General features: G+C 35.0%; 1 protein-coding gene across 1 annotated transcript in view; it reads left to right on the forward strand.

Moving 5' to 3' along the window:
• LOC134233858 (uncharacterized) overlaps positions 1-23,121 on the forward strand; it is a 57,672-nt gene that overhangs the window by 25,314 nt on the left and 9,237 nt on the right. Inside the window, exons 12-13 of the mRNA XM_062715940.1 lie at positions 20,925-21,072; positions 21,492-21,640. Coding sequence (XP_062571924.1) covers positions 20,925-21,072; positions 21,492-21,640 — 297 coding nt within the window. The remainder of the gene's footprint in view (positions 1-20,924; positions 21,073-21,491; positions 21,641-23,121) is intronic.

Consider the following 23,121-nt stretch of genomic DNA (forward strand, 5'->3'; position numbering starts at 1 on the left):
TGCCGTGCCCCCTCTGCCGAAACCAGCACCGGATTTTGGTCCCTCTATCCACTAGAGCGGAATTTAGGGAGAGAGAGGATAGTGACAGTTCAGATAATGAAGACATTGGCAGAATGGTGGAGGAGCTCCTAGAAGCCTAGGCGAGCCACCTGGAACCATTTTGAATCCAAAATTCAAAAAAAAAAAAAAACAAAAAAAAAAAAAACAAACAAAACAAAACCAAAAATACCAAAAAAGGCCCTTTTAAGGGCCGCCCAATTGTTTCGAAAAGATGCTTTCATATACAGTCAAATAAGAAACGTATTGTGTCTTAAAAAAGATTTTCTTTTTTTCAAAAATACAGTCAAAGAAACGAATGTATCTTAGGATAAAAAGATGATCTTTTTTAAACAAAGAAATGAAACGTTCTGTGTGTTCAAAAAGAATACCCTTCTTATATACAGTGGGTAAACAAAGAAAAGAGTACCTTATACAGTGGGTAAACAAGAAACATTGTGTGTGTTTCTCTCAAGTTATAACACCAGGTCACTTTTTTTTAAAAACTTAGTATTTTTTAAAAAAATTTTTAACTTTAACTTTTTTAACTTTTAAATTTTTTAATAATAATAATGATAATAATAAATATGAAAAAACACAGAGTTCTTTTTTTTTAAAAAATAAATTCACATCAAACAGACATTTTTAAATTTTTTATTTTTTTCATCAAAAACAACAATAACACATACACATACATACACTTTATGTGGATGAAGAATGTACACCTATTTTGTCATAAGTGTGTACAATTTGTTTTCAATATTTCTTTTTTTTTTTTGTTTTTTAAAAAAAAATTTTGGTAAATCTACAATCCCTTGGAACTAATTCTTTGTTTTCTCACTTCAGATTTAAGAACCCCATATTCTTCATAGTCACCTTGTCTATAAAAGGTTCTTTCCAATTCTGGGGTACTGTGAGACATATCAAAACAAGTTAACCCATGAATCTTTTTGTACATGTATCTCTCATGACAGGTGTATTTCATTTGAATGAATCCTCTCACATGAAGTTTTCCAGTTTCTGGATGCATTTCTTTTTGTAAGATCAAATATTGATAATCACTTCGAATGATTTGATCTACATCTTCCTGTTTGCACCCAGTTAAATTAAAATCCAATTTTTGGCGACTCTAAATCTCTCTATTTTAAACTTAGCAATATAACCATTGCCAGTATTTTCTTTATGTTTGTTATTATAATGAGTCTTAATGTCTTCCAAGAGTTGACTTTTGACTTCTTTTATTATTTGTGGACTCTTCTCTTCTGTGGGTTTAAAATCCTGTGTCTTTGTCAATCTTTTTTCTGACATCTCTTTTTTTTTATCATCTATAAACCTGGCTTCTTCTCTAGTCAAGGGTCTTTCAGGGTAATCCAGGTTGCCCTCACCCTCTATTGGTAATAAATGGTTATATTCCTCATTGACTTCTTCTGTAATCAAGGGTCTTTCTATGTAATCTCTCGCATCATTAGGATCACTCTTTTTTGGACATAATTGGTTATATTCTTGTTGAGAAATGATCTCAATAGTCCCATCTTTTTTAATTTTAAGTGGTATACCTCTATCAACATCTTTCTCTAAAAGAACTCTCTCTCCAAACTGAATTTACTCATTCCTTTACTCTTTTGCTTCCTAAAGGTGTTACCCATGGTTGAGACAACAACAGTACTGAGTGTTTTTAATTTCACACATTGAATTTATACTTTTCTGTGAAACTATCATGGGAAAAAAACCAAATATTAAGAGGAATTAAAGAGTGATTTTTTTGAATATATTTTGTGATATGTATGTATATTTTGCATAAAATCTCATCCTAGTATTTTTAATTTAAGTCCCAAAAACATGGTCATGACACAGTTTCTGATATTAAATAGGTCTTTTTTTCTATTGTAAAAAAAAAAATTCACTTCTCTCATTAATTTTTTTTCTTCACAAAACATATTTTCTCAAACTCCATAACTCATTGAAAGCAATGAGGTAGATGACTATTAGTTGTAAGTACAAACTCCTTTCATTTTTGTTTAAAAAAAAATCCTGGTAGTTTTCTTTTTTCTGGCAAAGTTTAAATGCGATTCTAGATAACATGCAACTTTGATTTGTATAAAAGTTAAAAAATAATATTTCATTTTTAACAATACAGAAAGATGAGGGATACCATTGATCACTATACCTTAAAAATGTAATTTAAAATCTTTACATTCATTTACATTTACATATCTCCCCATTCTATACTGAATACCCAATTCATGTTTTGTTAATCATTTTTTTTTATGGTTAAAGGGGGATAACCTACTTTTCAAAAAGGCTGTTTTGTTAACACACAAAAAATCAAATGGTTTTATTCAGGTTAAAAAAATTTATGGAGGGATGAGGGATACCATTGATCACTATACCTTAAAAAATGTAATTTAAATCTTTACATTTGATTACATTTACATTTCCTCCCATTCTTTACTGAATACCCAACTCATGTTTTGTTAATCATCTTTTTTATGGTTCAAGGGGGGTAACCTACTTTTCAAAAAGGCTGTTTTGTTAACAAACAAAAAAATCAAATGGATTTTTTCAGGTTAATATAAAAAAATAATCATGGAACTTTTTCTCTGTTTTTCTTCTTTTTAATGTCATTTATCTTCTTACTTTTTTTTCAATTCTTGGTAATACTATCGAATAAAATCTGCATGAGTATGAACTCTCATCATATCCCATTGTTTTTCTGTAAGGATTTTCTTCACTTCATGTTCTGTTGTTGTTGTTGTTTTTCTCATAAAAAAGACAAAGTTTAACATGAAAATCAATCATGCACCATTTAAAAAAAGATATTATTTGGTAGAGTTAAAATAAATAATTTCCCTTCACTAATTAATGTCTCATCCCTCAAGCAAAAACAATATTAAAAAATTAAAATGTTTTAATGTGAGTATAGATGCATCAGCATTTTTCAAATTTCCTGGAATGATATCTTTGTACAGCTTAAAAACTTTAGAGAGAATTGAAATGTAAATCATATGCACTATGTTCAAGGATGTTTAAAGACTATAACTATGTAATACCTTAGAATTCTGTAAAAATCTTATAATCACTGCATAGATAAAGACTGATTGGAATAATATATGTTTTGAAATAAGGTTTAGGGAAAAAAGTCAAGAATGTGGATATGACTTTTATTCAAATGGTGCAGTTCAGCAACTCTGGTGATTTACATACCTTCAGTCATAAATAGATAGGTATTGGGAAGACTCCTCTAGATTTTGAAAATTTTAATTCAAAAGTATAGAATTTTTTTTTAAGTTTGAAAGAATAAATGGCACCATATCATTTGCTTGTGAACTAAAAAAAAATAAATCCAAACATATACATCTTTGGATGATAATTAAAGAATTTTATCAATTCCTGGACTTCGATCTTGATATCATCCTTTAATGTCTTTAAAATTTTAATGACTGTCTTTTAGTTTTAGTTGAATTAGTTTCTTTTCTACATGTGAAAATGACATCATCCAAAGAAGTTCTTTATCTGCATGTTATATGAAGAAGATAATTTTCATCACAGTGAAAGTTTTGTTAAACATAATGCATTGATGCACAAATATATTTTTAAATTTCTAATAGCTAGGGTTCATAATTTTTAATATGGAATGCTTAGTACTGTTGATTTCAATTTTTTCTGAAAAAACAACATACTAGTAGAAAAAAAAATGTACATGATGTGTCAGAAAAAAACATGTGTAAACCTCATGATTTTATAATTGCTGATTAAATCAATTATGAGTTTCATCTTTGTTGCATTGTAAACATTTCTAAGTAGGGCATACATCAGGAACTCTTAAAATTCTGAGTATCAGGGTTTAACACAACAATTCCAAATGATTTTTGAACGCTTTTTATGTTTCAATGTTTCAATCAAAAAAAAAGACAAAACATGCAGAATGTTTGTTCACAGATGTTCCAATGGAAAACAAACACAAAGAAATGATAAGATATGTTCTTTTTGTGATTCATTTATGAGGAATATAACCATTTATTACCAATAGAGGGTGAGGGTAACCTGGATTACCCTGAAAGACCCTTGACTAGAGAAGAAGCCAAGTTTATAGATGATAAGAAAAAAGAGATGTCAGAAAAAAGATTGACAAAGACACAGGATTTTAAACCCACAGAAGAGAAGAGTCCACAAATAATAAAAGAAGTCAAAAGTCAACTCTTGGAAGACATTAAGACTCATTATAATAACAAACATAAAGAAAATACTGGCAATGGTTATATTGCTAAGTTTAAAATAGAGAGATTTAGAGTCGCCAAAAATTGGATTTTAATTTAACTGGGTGCAAACAGGAAGATGTAGATCAAATCATTCGAAGTGATTATCAATATTTGATCTTACAAAAAGAAATGCATCCAGAAACTGGAAAACTTCATCATGTGAGAGGATTCATTCAAATGAAATACACCTGTCATGAGAGATACAAGTACAAAAAGATTCATGGGTTAACTTGTTTTATTATGTCTCACAGTACCCCAGAATTGGAAAGAACCTTTTATAGACAAGGTGACTATGAAGAATATGGGGTTCTTAAATCTGAAGTGTGAAAACAAAGAATTAGTTCCAAGGGAATGTAGATTTACCAGAATTTTCTTAAAATACAAAAAAAAAAGAAATATTGAAAACAAATTGTACACACTTATGACAAAATAGGTGTACATTCTTCATCCACATAAAGTGTATGTATGTGTATGTGTTATTGTTGTTTTTGATGAAAAAAATAAAAAAATTAAAAATGTCTGTTTGATGTGAATTTATTTTTTAAAAAAAGGACTCTGTGTTTTTTCATATTTATTATTATTATTATTATTATTAAAAAATTTAAAAGTTAAAAAAGTTAAAGTTAAAATTTTAAAAAAAAAATACTAAGTTTTTAAAAAAAAAGTGACCTGGTGTTATAACTTGAGAGAAACACTCACAATGTTTCTTGTTTACCCACTGTATAAGGTACTCTTTTCTTTGTTTACCCACTGTATATATATTTCGTTGTTTTTTTTTTGAATTTTGGATTCAAAATGGTTCCAGGTGGTTTGCCTAGGCTGCTAGGAGCTCCTCAACATTCTGCCTATGTCTTCATTATCTGAACTGTCACTATCCTCTCTCTCCCTAAATTCCGCTCTAGTGGATAGAGGGACCAAAATCCGGTGCTGGTTTCGGCAGAGGGGGCACGGCATTCCCTGTTCTATGACCCGCGTCGTACATAACAAACAGGAGGGTCTCTGAATGCACCGCGAGCAGCAATAATTGCTGGGTTCGTCCTCCGCCATACAATGGGAACAAAAAATCTGCTGGGTCGGGACCCGGAAGCCCCAGGTGGGAATCCTTCCCTGGTTTCTTGCTCGTGTCTGGGGGGCCCTGGCTTGGGAAACAACAGGTCTGGGCGGGGGTGGGGGCGGTGATCGGGGCGTTCGCCTCCTCCGGTAAGGGTGTGCCCTCCTGGTCCTACTCTGTTCCTCATTATTCATTTGTATTCTTAGCATTTTGAAACGAGATATCTCTTCCCCTGTATCCAGTCTTCTTACAACGACGCTGGTCTCGATAGCAATTCCAGGGGTTATAAAATGTTCCTCTTGAAATTCCATTTTTCTTCTTCTTCTTTCTTCTTATTCTCTGCCACGAAGGAATGATACTGAGCGCTCGGAGGGTCTGTATTTTTACACAATAGCAGACGATAGTCAAATATCGCGGCAAAACATCAACAATCCATCATGTGATCAAATGTGATTGGTTAACACAAATAAATCGCTTTTGGAAAACAGCGCCACCACAGTGACAAAGCGAAATTGAAGGGAAACCCCGAACCCGAGTGTATAAAAGATGACGTCATACAATAACATAACAGTGATGTTTACATGATTTTTATTTCTTAAAAAACTAACAAAAAGCTTTCTTAACTGTAAAATTTTCCTCCGGAATAGTATTCAATCCGCTATTAATTGCATCCAAGAGCTTCTCCGGTTTTTCAGGGGGGTAGTAATTCGTAGATTTTGATTTTTGAGGTTGGTATTAAAAGTCACTGATTTTCCTAGCCTGTGTGAAATTTCCAGCCATTTCATTCCGTATTGAATACATACTTTTTTTTCCATAGCATCTATGTCCTGCCACAGTAAAATCAATTTTTACTTTTTCTTCTCATTTTCTACCCCCCTCATAGAAAACGCAGGTAAAACGTATATTTCTTTTGCACACAACCCCTCTAGTATTACCTGTATAGTCAGCATAAAAAAACATAGGTGTATGGTATTTTTGCACACGACCCTAATTTTTTTTTGCACACGGTCCTTTACAGATGATGTAACAGGTATAAAAAGGCAGGTAAAAGGTGCACACGGCCCACAGCAGTTACATATAAAGCAAAACTGTAAAATTTAAAGATCAGTCTTAGTTGATATTTCAAAACTGGACAGAGGTGAAGAAATAGAAGCAATGATGAATACCTCAGAAAATCCCCAGTATTATGTAACACCTGAAGAATATGTAGGAGCTCCCATGCAAGAGTCACAGGATGCACTTGATTTGGGCATGTATAACTTTCCTGAATATGTGGATAAAGAAGATATGGGCATCTTAAATACAACTCTAGATGGGATTCTTAACATGCTGTCTGTTATTGATAACAAACTGAATTATGTCAACAACAAGATGAGGGATCTTGATAACAAGCTGAATAAACTGAACACCAAGGTGAGTGATATTGATAACAAGCTGAATAAACTGAAAACTTACAACACCAGTGAATTTGCTGTGATTCGTGGCAAATTATTCAAATTAGAAGTTATTAACAGCCAAGATAGAATGAGAGAAGGAAGCAATTACCAGAAAAAAGAAGGATCAGGGGGATCGGGAGAGAGTAAGAAAATTAAACAGATGGATCCATGCTACGTATTGGTAAAAGACATACAAAAAACTGAAGAAAAAAAGCCTCAGGAAACCAAGAGGAAACTTCCCCTGACCACAGAAAAGGCACAGAAGAAAAAGAAAATGTAATTGGATGAATTTTTTCATTCTGAATAAAAATTGTCTTGTTATTGTATTGTTAGTGTTCTTGTCTTTTTTTCAGTAAAACCAGTTCAAACCGGTTAGGCTGGCTAGACTGTGAATGAATGCGTGACGTCATAATGACATTGTATTTATGCAGTGGATGACCTCACAATGCATAGGTAAGTCCAACCTATTTTGTGCACACAACCCTGATTTTTTTGCACACAATCCCTAACAGTATAGTGTAAAACACTATATTTAAAGCTATATACTAAATCCCCACCTATCCCTACCCCCAAGGACTGTACTGAGTTGAACCCCCCTATCTCCTCAGCCAATCAGAATCCTCCATTTTTTGACCTCATTTGCATTATGTCCTAGATATTTACCCGGCCAGGTAGCCTGCTCCAGGCTAGGCACACTTCTGGCTAGCCCACTTCCGCTTTCGCTAGGGCCCACTTCCGCTTCCGCTAGACCACTTAGGGTCCAGCTACCCCATTTCCGCTTCCGATAGCCCACTTCCGGTTATGACGTCATTTCCGACCACTTCCGGTTATGACGTCACTTCCGCGCTATCTAGACAGCTTATACTACTCCCCCCCTTTAAAATTGTCAAAGTTGACATGAAACATAGATGTGTCGAGAAAATGTTAAAAATGTCTACCTTACATAACCTCTAGAATCCATGAGCTTCCGGGGGCTTCGCTACTTGGGCTTTGCCCTGGACCCACTGGGGGCCTTTAGGCGGCCCTGACACCCTGACTAAATCTTGTGTCCCCCCCCCCCCCCCCCACTTCAATTCCTGGATCCGCCCCTGGATTTATATATTACTTCTAATTAAAGATATATATGCCGTATTAGAGATTGTTCTATCTGACAAATCCGTTCAGTATCCGTATACGTATCGAGGTATGAGAGGCATCTCGATCCCGATGTCTAAACCATCTGACTAAATTTCCATCGTTTCATGTTTGGTTTTTAACCTCATTCACCAAGAAATTATATGTTGTTTGATATTTTTAATAAAAAACATATCAGTAGCTGTACACGCCTTATGCATGATGTTTTTGGATGGAGGAGTGAAAGTTTTTAAATGTTTAAAAAAAATTTCGAAAATATTTCTAGATTCATATCTCTCTCTCTCTCTCTCTCTCTCTCTCAGTATTAAGCTATTCATTCTTCATTCTCGAATTAACATTTACAAGAACACGACACATCCCCAATAATATATAATTTTATTATATGATTGAATAATTTCCATCTCTCTGATTGGCTGAGATCCAACTATGTTAGAAAAATATTACGTTGTGTTGACCTGCCCGTGACGTTCCAGGTCAATACAAGGATTTATTTCCTCATACATTGATCTAAAAATAGATTGGGAAATTCCAAATTGATACAAATTGTTTTAGAAAGCTATTTAACGACGTTCCATCCTGATTGAATACCGTATTCTGAAATAGTGTTTTATATCAAATCAAAAATAATGTTAATGAATGAATTAGCGACGCCGCCCCCACTTTATTTGCAAAGATAGACATAATATATGCATTGAACATTGAGGCGTAGGATAAGCGCCCTCCCCACTTTCAACTTCAACAGGCACGTTGTATTGCAGTCAAAGAAGACTAAGTGGTAGTGTTTGAAAAAAAAATGGCAATGAAAAAAGTTCTGACGCCAATGTTAGGGGATGGGAAAAGGGGGAGATGAACAGGCTATTCAAAATAAACTCAATACTAAAGCGAATTATAAAATTAGTTTAAAAAGTCTCCTTAAAAACGGCTACAGCGTTTTATCGATCGCGTTGATGATAACGTATCCGTATATTGTATTAAATGAGTCAATCCCAGTATTTCTCATGGGTGACTTTAATATTGATACGTTGAGTAGTGGATACAATGTTTTTAAACAAAGTATGATACAAAGTAATTTATTAAACCTGATTAATGAACCAACAAATTTTACAACTACCCCTGGTACATGTATAGATTTAGTATTCACTAATAATGCAAGTATTGTAGAGAATATGTATGTAGCATCTCCATTCTGTAGTACTCACTCACCAGTTAGTTTTGATATAAAATATAAAACTTTCAAACAATATGCTTATAAACGCACCATAAGAAATTATGATAATGTTAATTTTAAAAGTATAGAAAATGATCTAAACAAAGTCAACTGGGATTCCACGGTCTTGAATTCCTCAAACATAAATGAAATATATGATAACTTCTTACACACATATTATGCTATTTTGGATAAACATATACCTAAAAAGGTAATCACAATTAGGCCATGAGATAAATCATTCATGAATAATAGTATACGTTTAAGAATAAGGCAACGGAATCGTGTACACAAAAAAGCAAAACGTAAAGATTACCCTAACTTATGGCGTCGTTTCAGAGAGCTGCGAAATGAGGAAATTTCTATGGTTAGAAATGCTAAAAAAAAGTATAAGCAAAAACTCGCTTCTCAAATACTAAATAAAGATATACCACCAGGTAAATGGTGACGAATTACAAAATCAATTGCTTAACTTTCAAACAAACATAAACCTATGCCTCCTTTAAAATCAAATGGTCAGATTTTACTTCATCCATTAGAAAAGGCAGAAGCACTAAATAATTTTTACTCAAATGTTTCTAGTGTTGATGAAAGTAAAACCTTACCTGAGCATGGTTCTGGTCCTCCTTTAGTAACAATTGAAAACATGATTGTCACTGAACAAGATGTTGCTGATCAATTAAACAATTTAAATGTAAATAAACCTCCCGGCCCAGATGGGATAACACCAAATATTCTTAAACAATTATCTTCTTCCATTTGTAAACCACTAGTAAAAGTTTTTAATAAGTAATTTGAACTAAAACGTTTACCAAATGTGTGGAAGCAAGCTAATATCACCCCAGTATTTAAGGGTAAAGGTAGTCCTGACTTAGTAAATACTACAGGCCAAATTCACTAACTAGTGCTGTTTGCAAAGTTATGGAAAAATTATTTTTAAATATTTGTACAATTTTATATTAGAAAACAATATTTTAACAAAATACTAGTCAGGATTCCAACCAAATGACTCAACTGTCAACCAACTAGTGGAAATTTATAATACAATTATATCTTATTTAGACAAAGGCAAAGATGTTAGATTCATTTTCTGTGATATTTCAAAGGTTTTTGATAGAGTTTGGCATGAAGGTCTACTTTTCAAATTAGAATCTTATGGTTTCCAAGGTACATTATTGAAATGGATTGAAAATTACTTAGATGACAGCGTTCAAAGAGTGACTTTAAATGGGTTCTTTTCAAATTTTAAACCCATATCTGCGGGTGTTCCTCAAGGGTCTGTTCTAGGTCCTTTTCTTTTCCTCCTATATATAAATGACAATACTGATAATTTAGTGAATAATACAAGACTATTTGCAGATAATAATCACTATTTATAGTGGTAGATAATGATGTCAATGCAGCAGCAATATCACTTACATCTGACTTAGATAAAATTAATAAATGGGCTTCAACATGGGCTGTAGATTTTAATCCAACCAAAACCTGTAATAATAATTTTACAAGAAGTTCAAATAACCATCCACCAATCCATTTTGGCTGTAATGGTAGTATTATTAGTGAATCTAGAACACACTGTCATCTTTTACTTCTTTTCCAAAGTGATGCCAAATGGTCATCGCATCTAAATAATTTATATGAAAAAGCTTGTTCTCGGCTAAATCTTTTAAGAATGTTGAAACATTTGCTAGATAGAAGTGCATTGGTAAAAGTCTATTTCGCTTTTATTCGACCCATTCTAGAATACGGTGGCATTGGGATAATTGCTCACAAGAACTTTCAAATCTTTTAGAAAATATTCAAGTGGAAGCTGCCCGAATAATAACAGGACTTAGGGAAAACTCATCTAGAATGGCTCTGTATTTAGAATTAGGTTGGGAACCATTAAATAAGAGAAGGGAAAGACAAAAACTTTTCTTATTCTATAAAACTGTTTATGGTATAACCCCTCTCTATTTACAAGAAATGGTCCTTCCGTTTGTGCCACCAAATCATGGTTACAATCTTAGAAGTAGTAATAATTTTAATTTTGTCATACCTCAAGCAAAGACAGTCTCATATTTTAACAGTTTTCTGCCTTCTACCATTCAATTATGGAACAATTTACCAAGTTAGAAACAAAATATATTGAATCTTATTCAAGTTTTAAGAATGTCCTCAAGAAACCTACTAAAGGATGTCAAGATTTTTAATTATGGCAGTCGCAAGGAAATCATTCTACATTGTCAACTAAGAAATGAATCTAGTAATTTGAATGCTCATCTATATCATCAGTATCTAAGTGAAGTAGCATCTTGTACTAAGTGCGGATATCTAAACGAGAATAACTATAATTTTTTTTCTTAGAATGCCCTGCATAAAATAATCAGAGAATGATACTTTTAGAAAGTCTTCAGAATGTAATAGAATTAGAGAGAGTCTCCTGATCAAATTTTGAATACTTTGCTATTTCAGGATAGGCAATTGCCTTATAAAATTAACTGTTCAAATTTTGAAGCAGTCCAACTGTACATCAAGTCTTCAAAACGATTTTGTAGTATTTCATAATTAAGTAAAATATAAATCCTGATATTTCTTATAATTACATTTAATTTACGTCTCAGCATTTCCATGTTCAATGTATATGTTGTATTTTTCCTTTGCATTTTTTTATTGTTTTTTTTTTTATTTTTTATTTTTCCTCACTCAGTGTGGTTGCTTGATTAAAATTTATTTGTCTTTTATAAATGTTACTCTTTCTTCAGTTTTGTATTTTTCTTTGCATATTTATCCTTTGCACTTTATTATTTATTTACTTATTCTGTTTGATGTTTGTTTGCACTTTTTTTTTACTCCCTTATCATTATATTTCATAGCGAGTATACAAACATAGTAATAATTCTTCTGTATAACTTAATCTATTTTTTTCGCTTTATTTTCCCATATATAGTTAAGAAAAGAAAATAATGTAACTTAAGGTAGGATTCTTCTCATATTTCTTGTATTTAAAAATTCATGAAATTTTCACAGAATCAAGAAGACAATATCAGTAAGTGATAGTATCAGTGAGATTAAATTTGACCGTTTTATATTAGAGGCAAGGTCAGGTCATTATCTTTTTCCTTGACATTATGAATAAAAAAGGACTGTTGCCAATCATGTGATACCTACTTCTATTTCAAAAAATTAAAGATTGTTTCTTTGGCATAAAAAGATATAAATATATCAGGTCTATAGATATTACCAAATTTACATAAATAATTTAACTAAACTGGATAATCGCTTATCCGAATTTTCTCTGTTTTTCTTAATTTTTTTAGGATATATTAGTTATTTTCATGTGCTTCCTATATTTAACTTTTTCTTATTTTAACATATAATAAAGCTGTCTTATAAATGTACAAAATGATACAAAAACAAGAAGTTTTGATCGTTTACTAAGAGAGAAAAATTACTTTTTATGGATTTTTGGCTCAAATCCGTACTTTGATCGGAAGCGTTTAATAGCTGACATAGTTCTAGTTTGCTTAAAAAATCATTATTATTTGATATATTTTGAAAGTTTAGTCCCTTATAATTAATTTAACTTACATTTGAAAATTTCTCCAAGTCTTTGATTGTGTAAAGATTATAACTAAATTCATTGTTCTATCATAATTTTGAAAGGCAGAAGGAAGATATATTCATACGCCACCATTCCGCCAAAAATATAGTCCCTGCTAGTTTTCAAATGCAGTTTACCATTTCTATTTAAAGTTGTACAATTCTGATGAGGAAAGAAAAATATGGTCTTTTAAATCCCTTACACCTAAATAAATAAGACATATAAGCAAATATACTTTGAATTTTTCATCTAGTCAGAAACCAGAGAAGAATCCTACCTTAATAAGTATTATTCCATCATTGTAAATTATTGTCAATATTCTTAACATTTGTAACCTTGACCTTGGAGAGGACTTATATAGGTAATGCCTGATGTCCAATCCAATTATGTAATCTAACATAATAGAATATTGATTTTAAAAAAATAACGTATTTTGTATTTCAGTATATGTGTGTGTGTGTGGGGGGGGGGGGGGGTTATCTGTTATGCCATGTAATGGTATATGAAAAATACAGAAAAAAATCAATAAAATATCCTGTTATTAAGCGAGGGGAAAAAGAGAAAGGAGATTTCCTACAAATATTTTGAAACAAAATGAAATTAATATTAAAACAAAATAATTGAAACAAAATATTTAATACTTGACTTCATTTTCTTTTTTTTTTAAATAAACATTTTTGTGCGAAATGTAAAAGCTTAGAGCATGTTCTGGGTTCGTTTAAATATGAAGAACTACCATGTGCGAGCCATGCTGTTAATTCCCGGAAGTCACACAAAAGTATCTAGTCGTACAAAGAATGTTTCATAAAATGTACATTTCATTAATGCACATTATCCTACAACTCCCTTTTTCAAGATATTACAAAGTCAATAAACAGTTACTTTTAAAAGCAGGGAATACTTTCGACATTTGTAGCAATACAAACATAGTCGCATTTTCACCAACAAACAAAACTATGACTAGAAATTACTGACTAGAAACTTTAACAAACATTACTAATTAGAGAATTTATCTAATTCATATCATGCATTTACCAACAATAATGCAGTTAGGAAATATACAAGTCATAAGTTCAGTCTCTGAACTAGTTTGGACACTTTACCAGATCTGGTGATGCGCGAACTTGTTTGATCGACGCGCACAGGTTTGTTATTCACATTTGTTGCAGATTGGTTTTGGCTTGCGCACGACAACTTTTCACCACATACATTTACACATGGAGGATTTTTTTTCTGACTGCGTGTTGTTATCTTGATCGAAAGTATCACTCGCGTAAAATTCATCCTTCAACATACTAGCTGCCCGAGTAGCTGGTTCCAAGTGTCGTCGATTCCTGCGAATTGGTTCGTTATGCGTTTGAATTATGTAAGAACGGTCGCTCTGTTGTGTCCTGGCCTTCACTGTCCCAGTTGTTCCTCCTTCTTCTCCCTTCACCTAAACTGTTTCTCCGGCGTTCAATTGAGATAATGGTCTTGCTCTCCTTGACTTGTCGAAGTTAAGTTTTTGATCCTGACGATATTGTTCTTCCACTTGACGTACTCTTTCCAAGTCTGTCCATTTCGAGTAGTAGTTTCTTGGATTTTCCGGCAAAGTTGTCCGAAGTCTTCTTCCCATTAAGAGTTCGGCTGGGCTGCTTCCATTCTTTAATGGCGTTGCTCTGTACGCCAGTAATGCAAGGTACGTGTCAGCTGCATTTCTTATTAAACGTTTAACAGTCTGTACAGCACGTTCCGCTTCACCATTTCCTTGCGGATAGTGAGGGGTACTAGTTTGATGTCGAAAGCCATAATCCGTGGAAAAGGTATGGAAGACTGGGCTAGAATACTATGGCCCATTGTCAGACACCAGAATATCTGGAATACCATGTCTAGCGAAAATCGATTTCAGATGATTTACGATTGACTTTGAAGTAGTGCTTTTCAACTTGGCTATTTCAACGTAGCTAGAGAAATAGTCAACGACAAGTAAATAGTTGTCATTTTTCAGGTGGAATAAATCTGTTCCTAAAATCTCCCATGGTCTGTCTTGGAATTTCGTTGGTTGTAGAGATTCAGCTTGATAATGTCTGTTTTTCACACATACCGAACAGCTTTTCACCAGGTCTTTTATCTCACGATTTATTCCCGGCCCCAAAATGAATTTCTGACTCTTTCCCGACATTTCAGTATCCCTTGATGTCCTTCATGAATTCTCTGCAACATCCCGGCTCTGAGATCTGTAGGAATGACAAGTCGATTCCCTATCATGAGTAAACCTTGACAGATGGAAAGTTCCTCTATTATCTGCCAAAAAGGACGAGTAACAAGGTCAATTGACGGATACTCATAACCAGGCCAGCCCTCCTCACAGTACTTCATGATAATTCTCAGAACGCTGTCCTCATGCAGTTTTCTCCGAATTTCTTCTAGAAGTGACTCACTTCCAGGAAGAGTTTCTATGATGCTGTCTATGTAGGCTTCTACCGCTGTCTGTAACCCCTACTCTTCTCTTTCTATTTCTCGCTGTGGTGAATTAGAGAGTGCGTCCGCTGTGTACAGTGTTTTACCTGGAACATGGTATATCTCATACTCATATCTCATGAGTCGCATGCGGAAACGCTGAACTCTCGGTGGTAGAAATAGCTTTGGATCCTAGTAATGCTATGAGAGGCTTGTGGTCTGTCTCTATGCTGCATTTTATACCAATCAAGAAATCAGAGAATTTTTCACAGGCTCATGTCACTGCCAATGCTCCTTTTTCCACTTGCGCGTATTGTTTTTCTATGGGGCTCATAGATCTTGACGCATAGGCAATTGGCTTCCAATGGTCAGTACTGTTGTCTGTCGCTTGTAGGAGTACAGCTTCAAGACCATACGACGACGCATCTGCCGACACCTTTGGCGGTGCTTTAGGGTCACACAGGGCTAACACAGTCTTATCACTCAATTCCTCTTTAATTTTGCTGAAAGTTTGCTCCTGTGGATGTCCCCATGTAAACTCATTGTCCTTGTGTAACAAGTCTCTCAATGATTTACTATGCTCTGCCAAGTAAGCAGTGAACCGTCCGAGCTGATTCACCATTTCTAGGAAGTGACGAACTTCTGTCACATTTTGTGGTGCCTCATAATTCTTGATTGCTGACACTTTCTTTGGATCTGGTTGGATGTCATTCTTGACTATTACGTGTCCAACGAACGTGATCTGATCCTTTGAGAACTCGTACTTCTCACTGTTAAGTGCAATGCCTGCCTTTGACAGCTTCCTCTACACATTTTCTAGTCTGTTATCATGTTCCTCTTGAGAGGCTCCAAACACAAGAACATAGTACATTTGACATAAAACATAAAACTCCTTCAAAACCAGATAAGATCATCTGCATCCTCTTTTGTAAGTACTCTGGGGCTGATGATATACCGAAAGGTAATCTGTTGAAACAATATCACCCGAAAGGTGTTATAAATGTGGTTAAGAGTCTAGACGCTGGAGCTAGAGGTATCTGCCAAAATGCGCTGTTCGCATCTAGCTTGGAAAAAATTTGGCTCCTGCGAGTCTGTTGAGGGTCTCCTCTGTGCTTGGTAGTTGAAAGTTCTCCCTTCATACCCACTTGTTGAGTTGTGTCAAGTCAATACAAAGTCTAACTTTGTTGTTTTTCTTTGGGATCACAACGATACCTGAACACCAGTCTGTCGGCTCATCTACGGGTGGGATAACTCCTGAGCTCTCCATTCTGTGCATCTCAGCTTTGACTTTCTCCAGGTAGGGTAAATCCACTCTCCTGGGTGTTTTGACTGCGTACGGTTGCGCGTCCTCTTGAAGCTTTAACTCTTATATTCCCCCTGTAGTTTCCTAAGTCCTTTGAAAAGGGAAGGAAATTTCTGCTTGTAATCAGAGTGCAGCTGCAGCAATCTATTTGACAATTTTAAGTTTCTCAATAGCTGGTCTACCAAGAGGTGATTTGTTGAGACCTTTAATGACGTATACGTTCTGATGCGCTTTGCGGTTTTCCAGAGAGAATTCACAGTGAAACTTTCCAATTAAGTTCAAAGTGTTTCTACCAGGGCCTTCAGAATTTTCTGCGTAGATTTTTCACATTCAATGTCTTGAATATTTGCTCGGGTATTGCTGTAACATCAGTACCGGTATCAATTTTGAATTCAACTGAATGTTCGTTCACTTGAATTGTCGTCAACCATGGTTTGCTGTCACCAGAATTTGCACTTCCATTCTTCATCTTCATCCGATTCTATGCCAATTTCATGCAAGCTTTGACATGTTCGAGCAAAGTGTCCAATTTTATGGCATTTGTTGCATTTCTGGTTTCTAGCTGGACATCCATCCCTTCCGTGAGCTTGCGAATAACCACATCTGTGACATGACGATGATGCTCCTTTGTTATTGTGTCCACCAAACGGGTTCCCAAATTCTTTCTTGCCAGGCTTTCCAGATTGACTGATTTGGAAATGTTTCTTTCTTACTGTAGGTTTCTTCGAATTACTTACAGCGTCTACACTTGTTGTTTCTCCTGAGAATGAGGTACGTTCATCGCGAACAATAGCTTGTTGTTTCTGTACAACTTCTTTCTGACGCGCTTGATTGATGGCTTCTTCGAGTTTAAGTTGCGGATTCAGTTTTTCTGAGAGTTTACTGTCTCTTAATTATGCCTACAACTATTCTGTATCAAAACATCTCATCTTTAAGTTGTTCTTACTCACAGTGTTCAATTAGTGTATACAATGCCATTATAAAACTGTCTGCGGACTCACCCTCATGTTGTTTTCTTTGATTAAATTTGGCTCTTTCAAGGATAACGTTTCTGCGCGACACAAAATGTTCCTGGAATTTACCACTAACCTTCTCGTATTTCTTTACGTCCTCTTCCCCCAATCTAAACGAATGAAAAATGTCCTCAGCTTCATTGCCCATGGCGTAAACAAGTGTTTTAACCTGAATTGTCTCATCCTTCGTACTTAAGCCTGAAACTATTCTCAACCTTTCAAATCGTTTAATTCATTTCGGCCACTCCTCGGATTTTGTGAAAGTAAAATTTTCTGGCTGTCGAATCTGGTTCGACACCATCATAAACAAAGTCTGTACCGGCGCGAAAATCACTAGACAGATAATGTTCGTAAATACTGGATGTAGCAACGCACTTACTCCGTATAACTTCTTATTCTTGCCAGGATAAACACATTAACAAACCGCTTCTGAAACCATGTTATAATCTGGATTCGTTTAAATATGAAGAACTACCATGTGCGAGCCTTGCTGTTTATTCCACAGACAGTCACACAAAAGTATTCAGTCGTACATAGAATGTTTCATATAATGTACATTTCATCAATACACATTATCCTACACACGTGTACATACATAAACATTTTCAAAAATATGGTTAAATGTTAATTCATCAAAAGACCTAGCAGGCTAGAGAATATTACAAGATTTGGCCCTAGCAGACGAGGATAATGCAAGTTTTACAATTTGCCAAGAATTTTTCCGCTATAACTCAAAGAAACTGAAAGAGAAGAAATGTGGCGGATCTTGAGGGAGTTTAGTTTTTTCCTCTAAGAGAGAGTAAGGAGCCCCACATATTAGTTGCGTTTTCATTAAATTAAAATTACACAGCATATCTAGTTGCATGGAAGTCGGAATCAAATTGAAAGTGGGGGGGGGGGGGCTAATCGAAAGTGGGAGGGGCGGGGCTAACCCCACAAAAAAGGTAAATCCCAATTTTCAGTGCCTATATAAAGTCTGTTTTTGCGAAAAAAGTGGGGGGCACCCTCCGGTCCCGACGCCTACGAGTTGTAGATTAAATTAATCTTTAATTTTAAACTTTTAATGTAAATGCCTCTTAATTATACAGGCCCACGGTTTGTTGCGGCAGAGGACCAGGGGTACTTTGCTTATACATGTAATACTGAACATATTTTATATATTAAGAAAATCATGCAAACTCGTGCACAAGCGTTTAATGTCACGAGGAGATATATTAATATAAACATAACAATAACTTTATATTAAATATGATATTTTAAAAACAGATCACAATTTTGAACAGTCTTTAGTTGCTTCATAAAAACAAAAATTAATTGGTTTGCAGTCGATTTTTGACGCTTGCGTCAATATATGTTTCTCGTTTATATTGTTGTCAAAGTCCATGTTTTAAAATCATATACATTCAGTAAAAGCCCTGTCACACCAAGCTGCGTTGACACGGAGTCATTACGGCGTTGCTAAATTTTCAAAATCGCCGTGGAATCGCAGGAAAATTGCACACAATGTGAAAATGTCACGGCGTCCTTACGGCGACGAACGCGATTCTATGGCGATCTCTCGGCGTTTCCACAGAGATCTCCCGGCAATTTATGGCGTGTTAGAAGTTTTCATCCCGTTCTCACGACGTTCTCACTGCGCTGGCTGCGTTCACAATACTTTCACAATGTTTTCTATACTCATCGATATATATTCAGAAGGAATGTGAAACACTTTTGTTCAAATATTCAAGTTACACGATGAAAATACTTCTAATCATGCCAAGAAAAATCTTAATGATTAAAAATGTTCTTCTAAATAATTAAGTACTAAATTATTAATAGTTTTATGATTAAACTCTTTTTTTTTTTTAATTTTTATCGGGTCAGATTTGTTGTTAAATTTTTCTTTGATCTTATTATGAATGTAAAAAAAAAATAAACACACTGAAAAGTTTTTTACAAGATGTTTGTACAACAAATGCAACAAATACGTTGGAATTATTGTTGATCAAATATGATCCCATTGCTCTTGCTTTGTGAGCTGGCTGACAAAGCTCTAACAACGCCGTGAAAGCGCAATGCGATCGCCAACGGACGCTGTAGAAACGCCATGGGAGCACAATGATCGCAATGACAACTCCGTGCTGTCGCCGTGTATTCGCAGAGGAAAAAATCACAAGACGATAAATCTCATTAGAAGCGCCGTAGAAACGCGGTGACATCTCCAAGGACTCTGCGACATCTCCGTGAGGTCTCTGTGGAAGCGCAGTCTACTATCACTGCGTCTTCACGGCGTTAGTACGGAACTCCCACTACGTTGTTGGAGATCTAACCGCGCTGCTACGGCGATCATATTAGGTTTCTACTGCGTTCTTATCAGATCGCAACCACACGACGCGTACTTTGTGCATGCCCAAAGTGATAGCCGTCTCCTGGCGTTCTAGGAGACCCTTCGCGACCCTAAGGCGTTCAGCGGAGATCTTGCCGCGCTGTCATGGCGCTGTAGGAGATTCTACTGCGATCACCTCGGCGTTTTGCAATTTTTGAGGATGCCATGCCGTCGCCGTGAGGACGCAGCCCCGGTGCGACATGGGTTAAGATATGTCTTCTCACGGTCAGGTTTAACGTATAAGCAATCACCATGTGGATCATTTCGAAAATGTCATGCCCTGATTTAAAAGTTTTTAGCTGGAAATATACTGGGTATATTTTTAAAAAAATGTTTGTTTGTCGAACAACGTCCCTATCGAGAACTTTTTAATCATATAGAAACGCCACCGCTTGCCAGTGAGGTGCAAATTTTTACCTTTGCTTGGCACTCAGGACCACTGAGCAGGGAGTGATAATTTTTTAGCCATCACATTAACTGCGACATGGGACCTCGGTTTTTATGGTTGGGTCGAAGCGTTGTTGGGCCGAGGTGTCTGACATTCATCCCCACTTCCCACAGTGCGGATTCGATGTATCAGCTCCCTACTCTGTGATTCTAGAGCAGACATTATTGCCACGAATACTGCTCCACATGGGCTACTTTTAATATAACCATCTTCGTAAAAGTTCAACCAATATTCATGAAAAAATCCCATACCAAGCTATAGCTATAGTATGCATACTAAAACATTGAACATTTTGGATTTTATTTATACAACAATTACTATTTGATCAAATTTTATATTCTTTAGCATTTTATGTACCGGTATATTGATTTTGACAAATCACTTTTTTATGGGGGTTTATTTCGTTATTGTCGAGATAAAGGGAGATCGACCCACGAATTCATGACCACCACAAAATGTAAAATTTCTTATGCATTAATAATCTATACATACAACTATCTAAGAAAAAAAATATATACCCCACAATCTTTGAATATTTAACCCCATGAAAATATGCAATTTTACAGAATGCTGTTGATTATCTTCTACATGTACCACACGGTTATGTCTACACAATTTTCAAATACGTCTGCATTTAACAATAATAGGCTTCCAAAGGAGGTGATTGGCCACGGTGAAATTTCCACAGGAAGTGACGTTTATACAATGGCCATGCTGTTTTACGAGTTTTACATGGCGGTCTCTGGAAATGATCAGCTACAATCTGTACCCTTTTCCTACAAACACAGATCTCAAGTACATTTTCAATGATATTCATTAAAATACAATTATTGAAAAAATACAAATAATTCGATTATAATTGAGTTAGTAATTGTTTAATAAAGGGTGATTTACAAGTTTCGACAGTACTTATGTAATTAAAACATTCAACTCTCACACTGATAATTTTATAATATCATGTACATTATATGGTCTTTATTTTTTTATGGTTAAGCGTTTAATGAAATTAATTGTTTATCGAAGTTTTACACTAAATTCATTTTAAATGCGCAGGTTTTTCAGTATAATTTCATGATTGAATATTTTTGCACAATCGTAAGTGGACAAACTACGTGTATTTCTCAATATGAGAAAAGCATGTAATTAATGCCATTGTTTCATTTTTTGTAAGACTCTTTTTTTTATATAAATTTCTATTTCTTTTATAAACGTAGATATTAAGTCATTTAAATGACGGCCATTTTCCTAATCGGCCACCTGCTTGTCCTGAATGGTTATACGAGGAAGTGATGAAGCCATGCTGGGACCAGGACAGAACAAGTCGACCGTCAGCCGCAGATATTGAAAGCATCATAGCAAGAAAGTAAGACCGTGAGAAGCACTTATAAAGTTAGATACACGTGTAGTCAACCATGATAACTTTATTGTAATAACTTCCGGTTATAGCATTAGACAATCGTACATAAGATCATTCGTAATATGTTACACCCCCTTTTTATATGAAGAAAAATGACAGTAAAATTTCATTTGAATGAATAGCAATTACAACATGTCTTAAACTTAGCTGTTTTTCATATATGGACAATTGATATTGAAATAGAATGTCTATTTCTTGAAATTAACAAAATAAGTTCATTCCGTGTGGATTAGATACACATAGTATCCAACATTTACATGAATTGCCATTTAAACCATTCATTTGATAGAATGCTACTTGCATAACACACAATGAAAATTTTAAACATGTTCATTAACATGATCAATTACAATGACATCACAAAACACAGACACTAATATTTCATTAAATCTTTGAATCTCTGAGGACACACTACATTCCTCCCAGGTCGAGTGCGGGTTGTGTTCGAATCCAACACAGGTTGTTTACAAAGTTCGATTTCCGGACTTGGTTTTTCAAGCGGAGTAGGAGTAGGAGTGTACGGTTTGTGCGGGGTATCCATACTTTCTGGAGCTAGATCAAGAGGATCTTCAATTTTACGATCGCCTGAGATTGTTGTGGAAGTGGGACGGATGTGGCGTCTGTTGCGGCGATAGCGTTTCCCGTACTGTGTTTCAAGAATGTAGGATCTTGGAGAACTGTGTTGTTTCACAACTACTGCAGGAGTCCATTTGATTTCATAGCGCATGATAGTAGTATCTCCAGGAAAAAGATCACGCAACTCCTTTCCAGCATGTGCATCAAAGATCAGCTTTTATTGGAATTTGTGAGTTTTAAGGCATTCTTGAATATCCTGCATGCCAACTGTTTTGGATTCCAAGAGTGGTGATGCTACAGGTAAGTCAGTATCGAGACGACTACCGAAGAATAATTGTGCTGGGGACATTCCTAGGATGTCAAATGTAGTGTTCTGTAAGCAAGTATGGCTTTGTAAGGATCAGAATACTTGCGTAGTAGTTGTTTTACTGTTTGTACAGTGCGCTCAATCTGCCCGTTCGCTTGTGGAAAGTGTCGGCTTGTTATCACGTGAATAAGCTATAATCCCTTGATAATTGACTGAAGGATTCGCTGGAAAATTGGGACCGTGGTCCGATATGAATTTCTCAGGTATCCCATAACGTGAAAAGATGCTTTTCAAATGTAAGATGGTCCTGCCACTAGTCTGGTTTTCACGTTTAGCAAATTCAGGCCACTTTGAGAAGTGATCAATGCAAAGCAAGTACGATTGTCCTTGAAAATCAAACATCAGCTGATACAATGAATGCGGTCTAGCATTTCTTTTCGCAGTGTGGTCGGTACTATGATTTATGTCCTTTGAACATTAAAACATCGATGCAGGTAATCTCGTCCCGGAAAGGCCAAAACAGATAAGTGGATATTGGTAAGTT

This window comes from Saccostrea cucullata, unplaced genomic scaffold, assembly GCF_032062105.1.
Source record: "Saccostrea cucullata isolate Sc308-1 unplaced genomic scaffold, CSIRO_AGI_Scuc_v1 ctg1964, whole genome shotgun sequence".
Classification (NCBI taxonomy): Eukaryota; Metazoa; Mollusca; class Bivalvia; order Ostreida; family Ostreidae; genus Saccostrea; species Saccostrea cuccullata.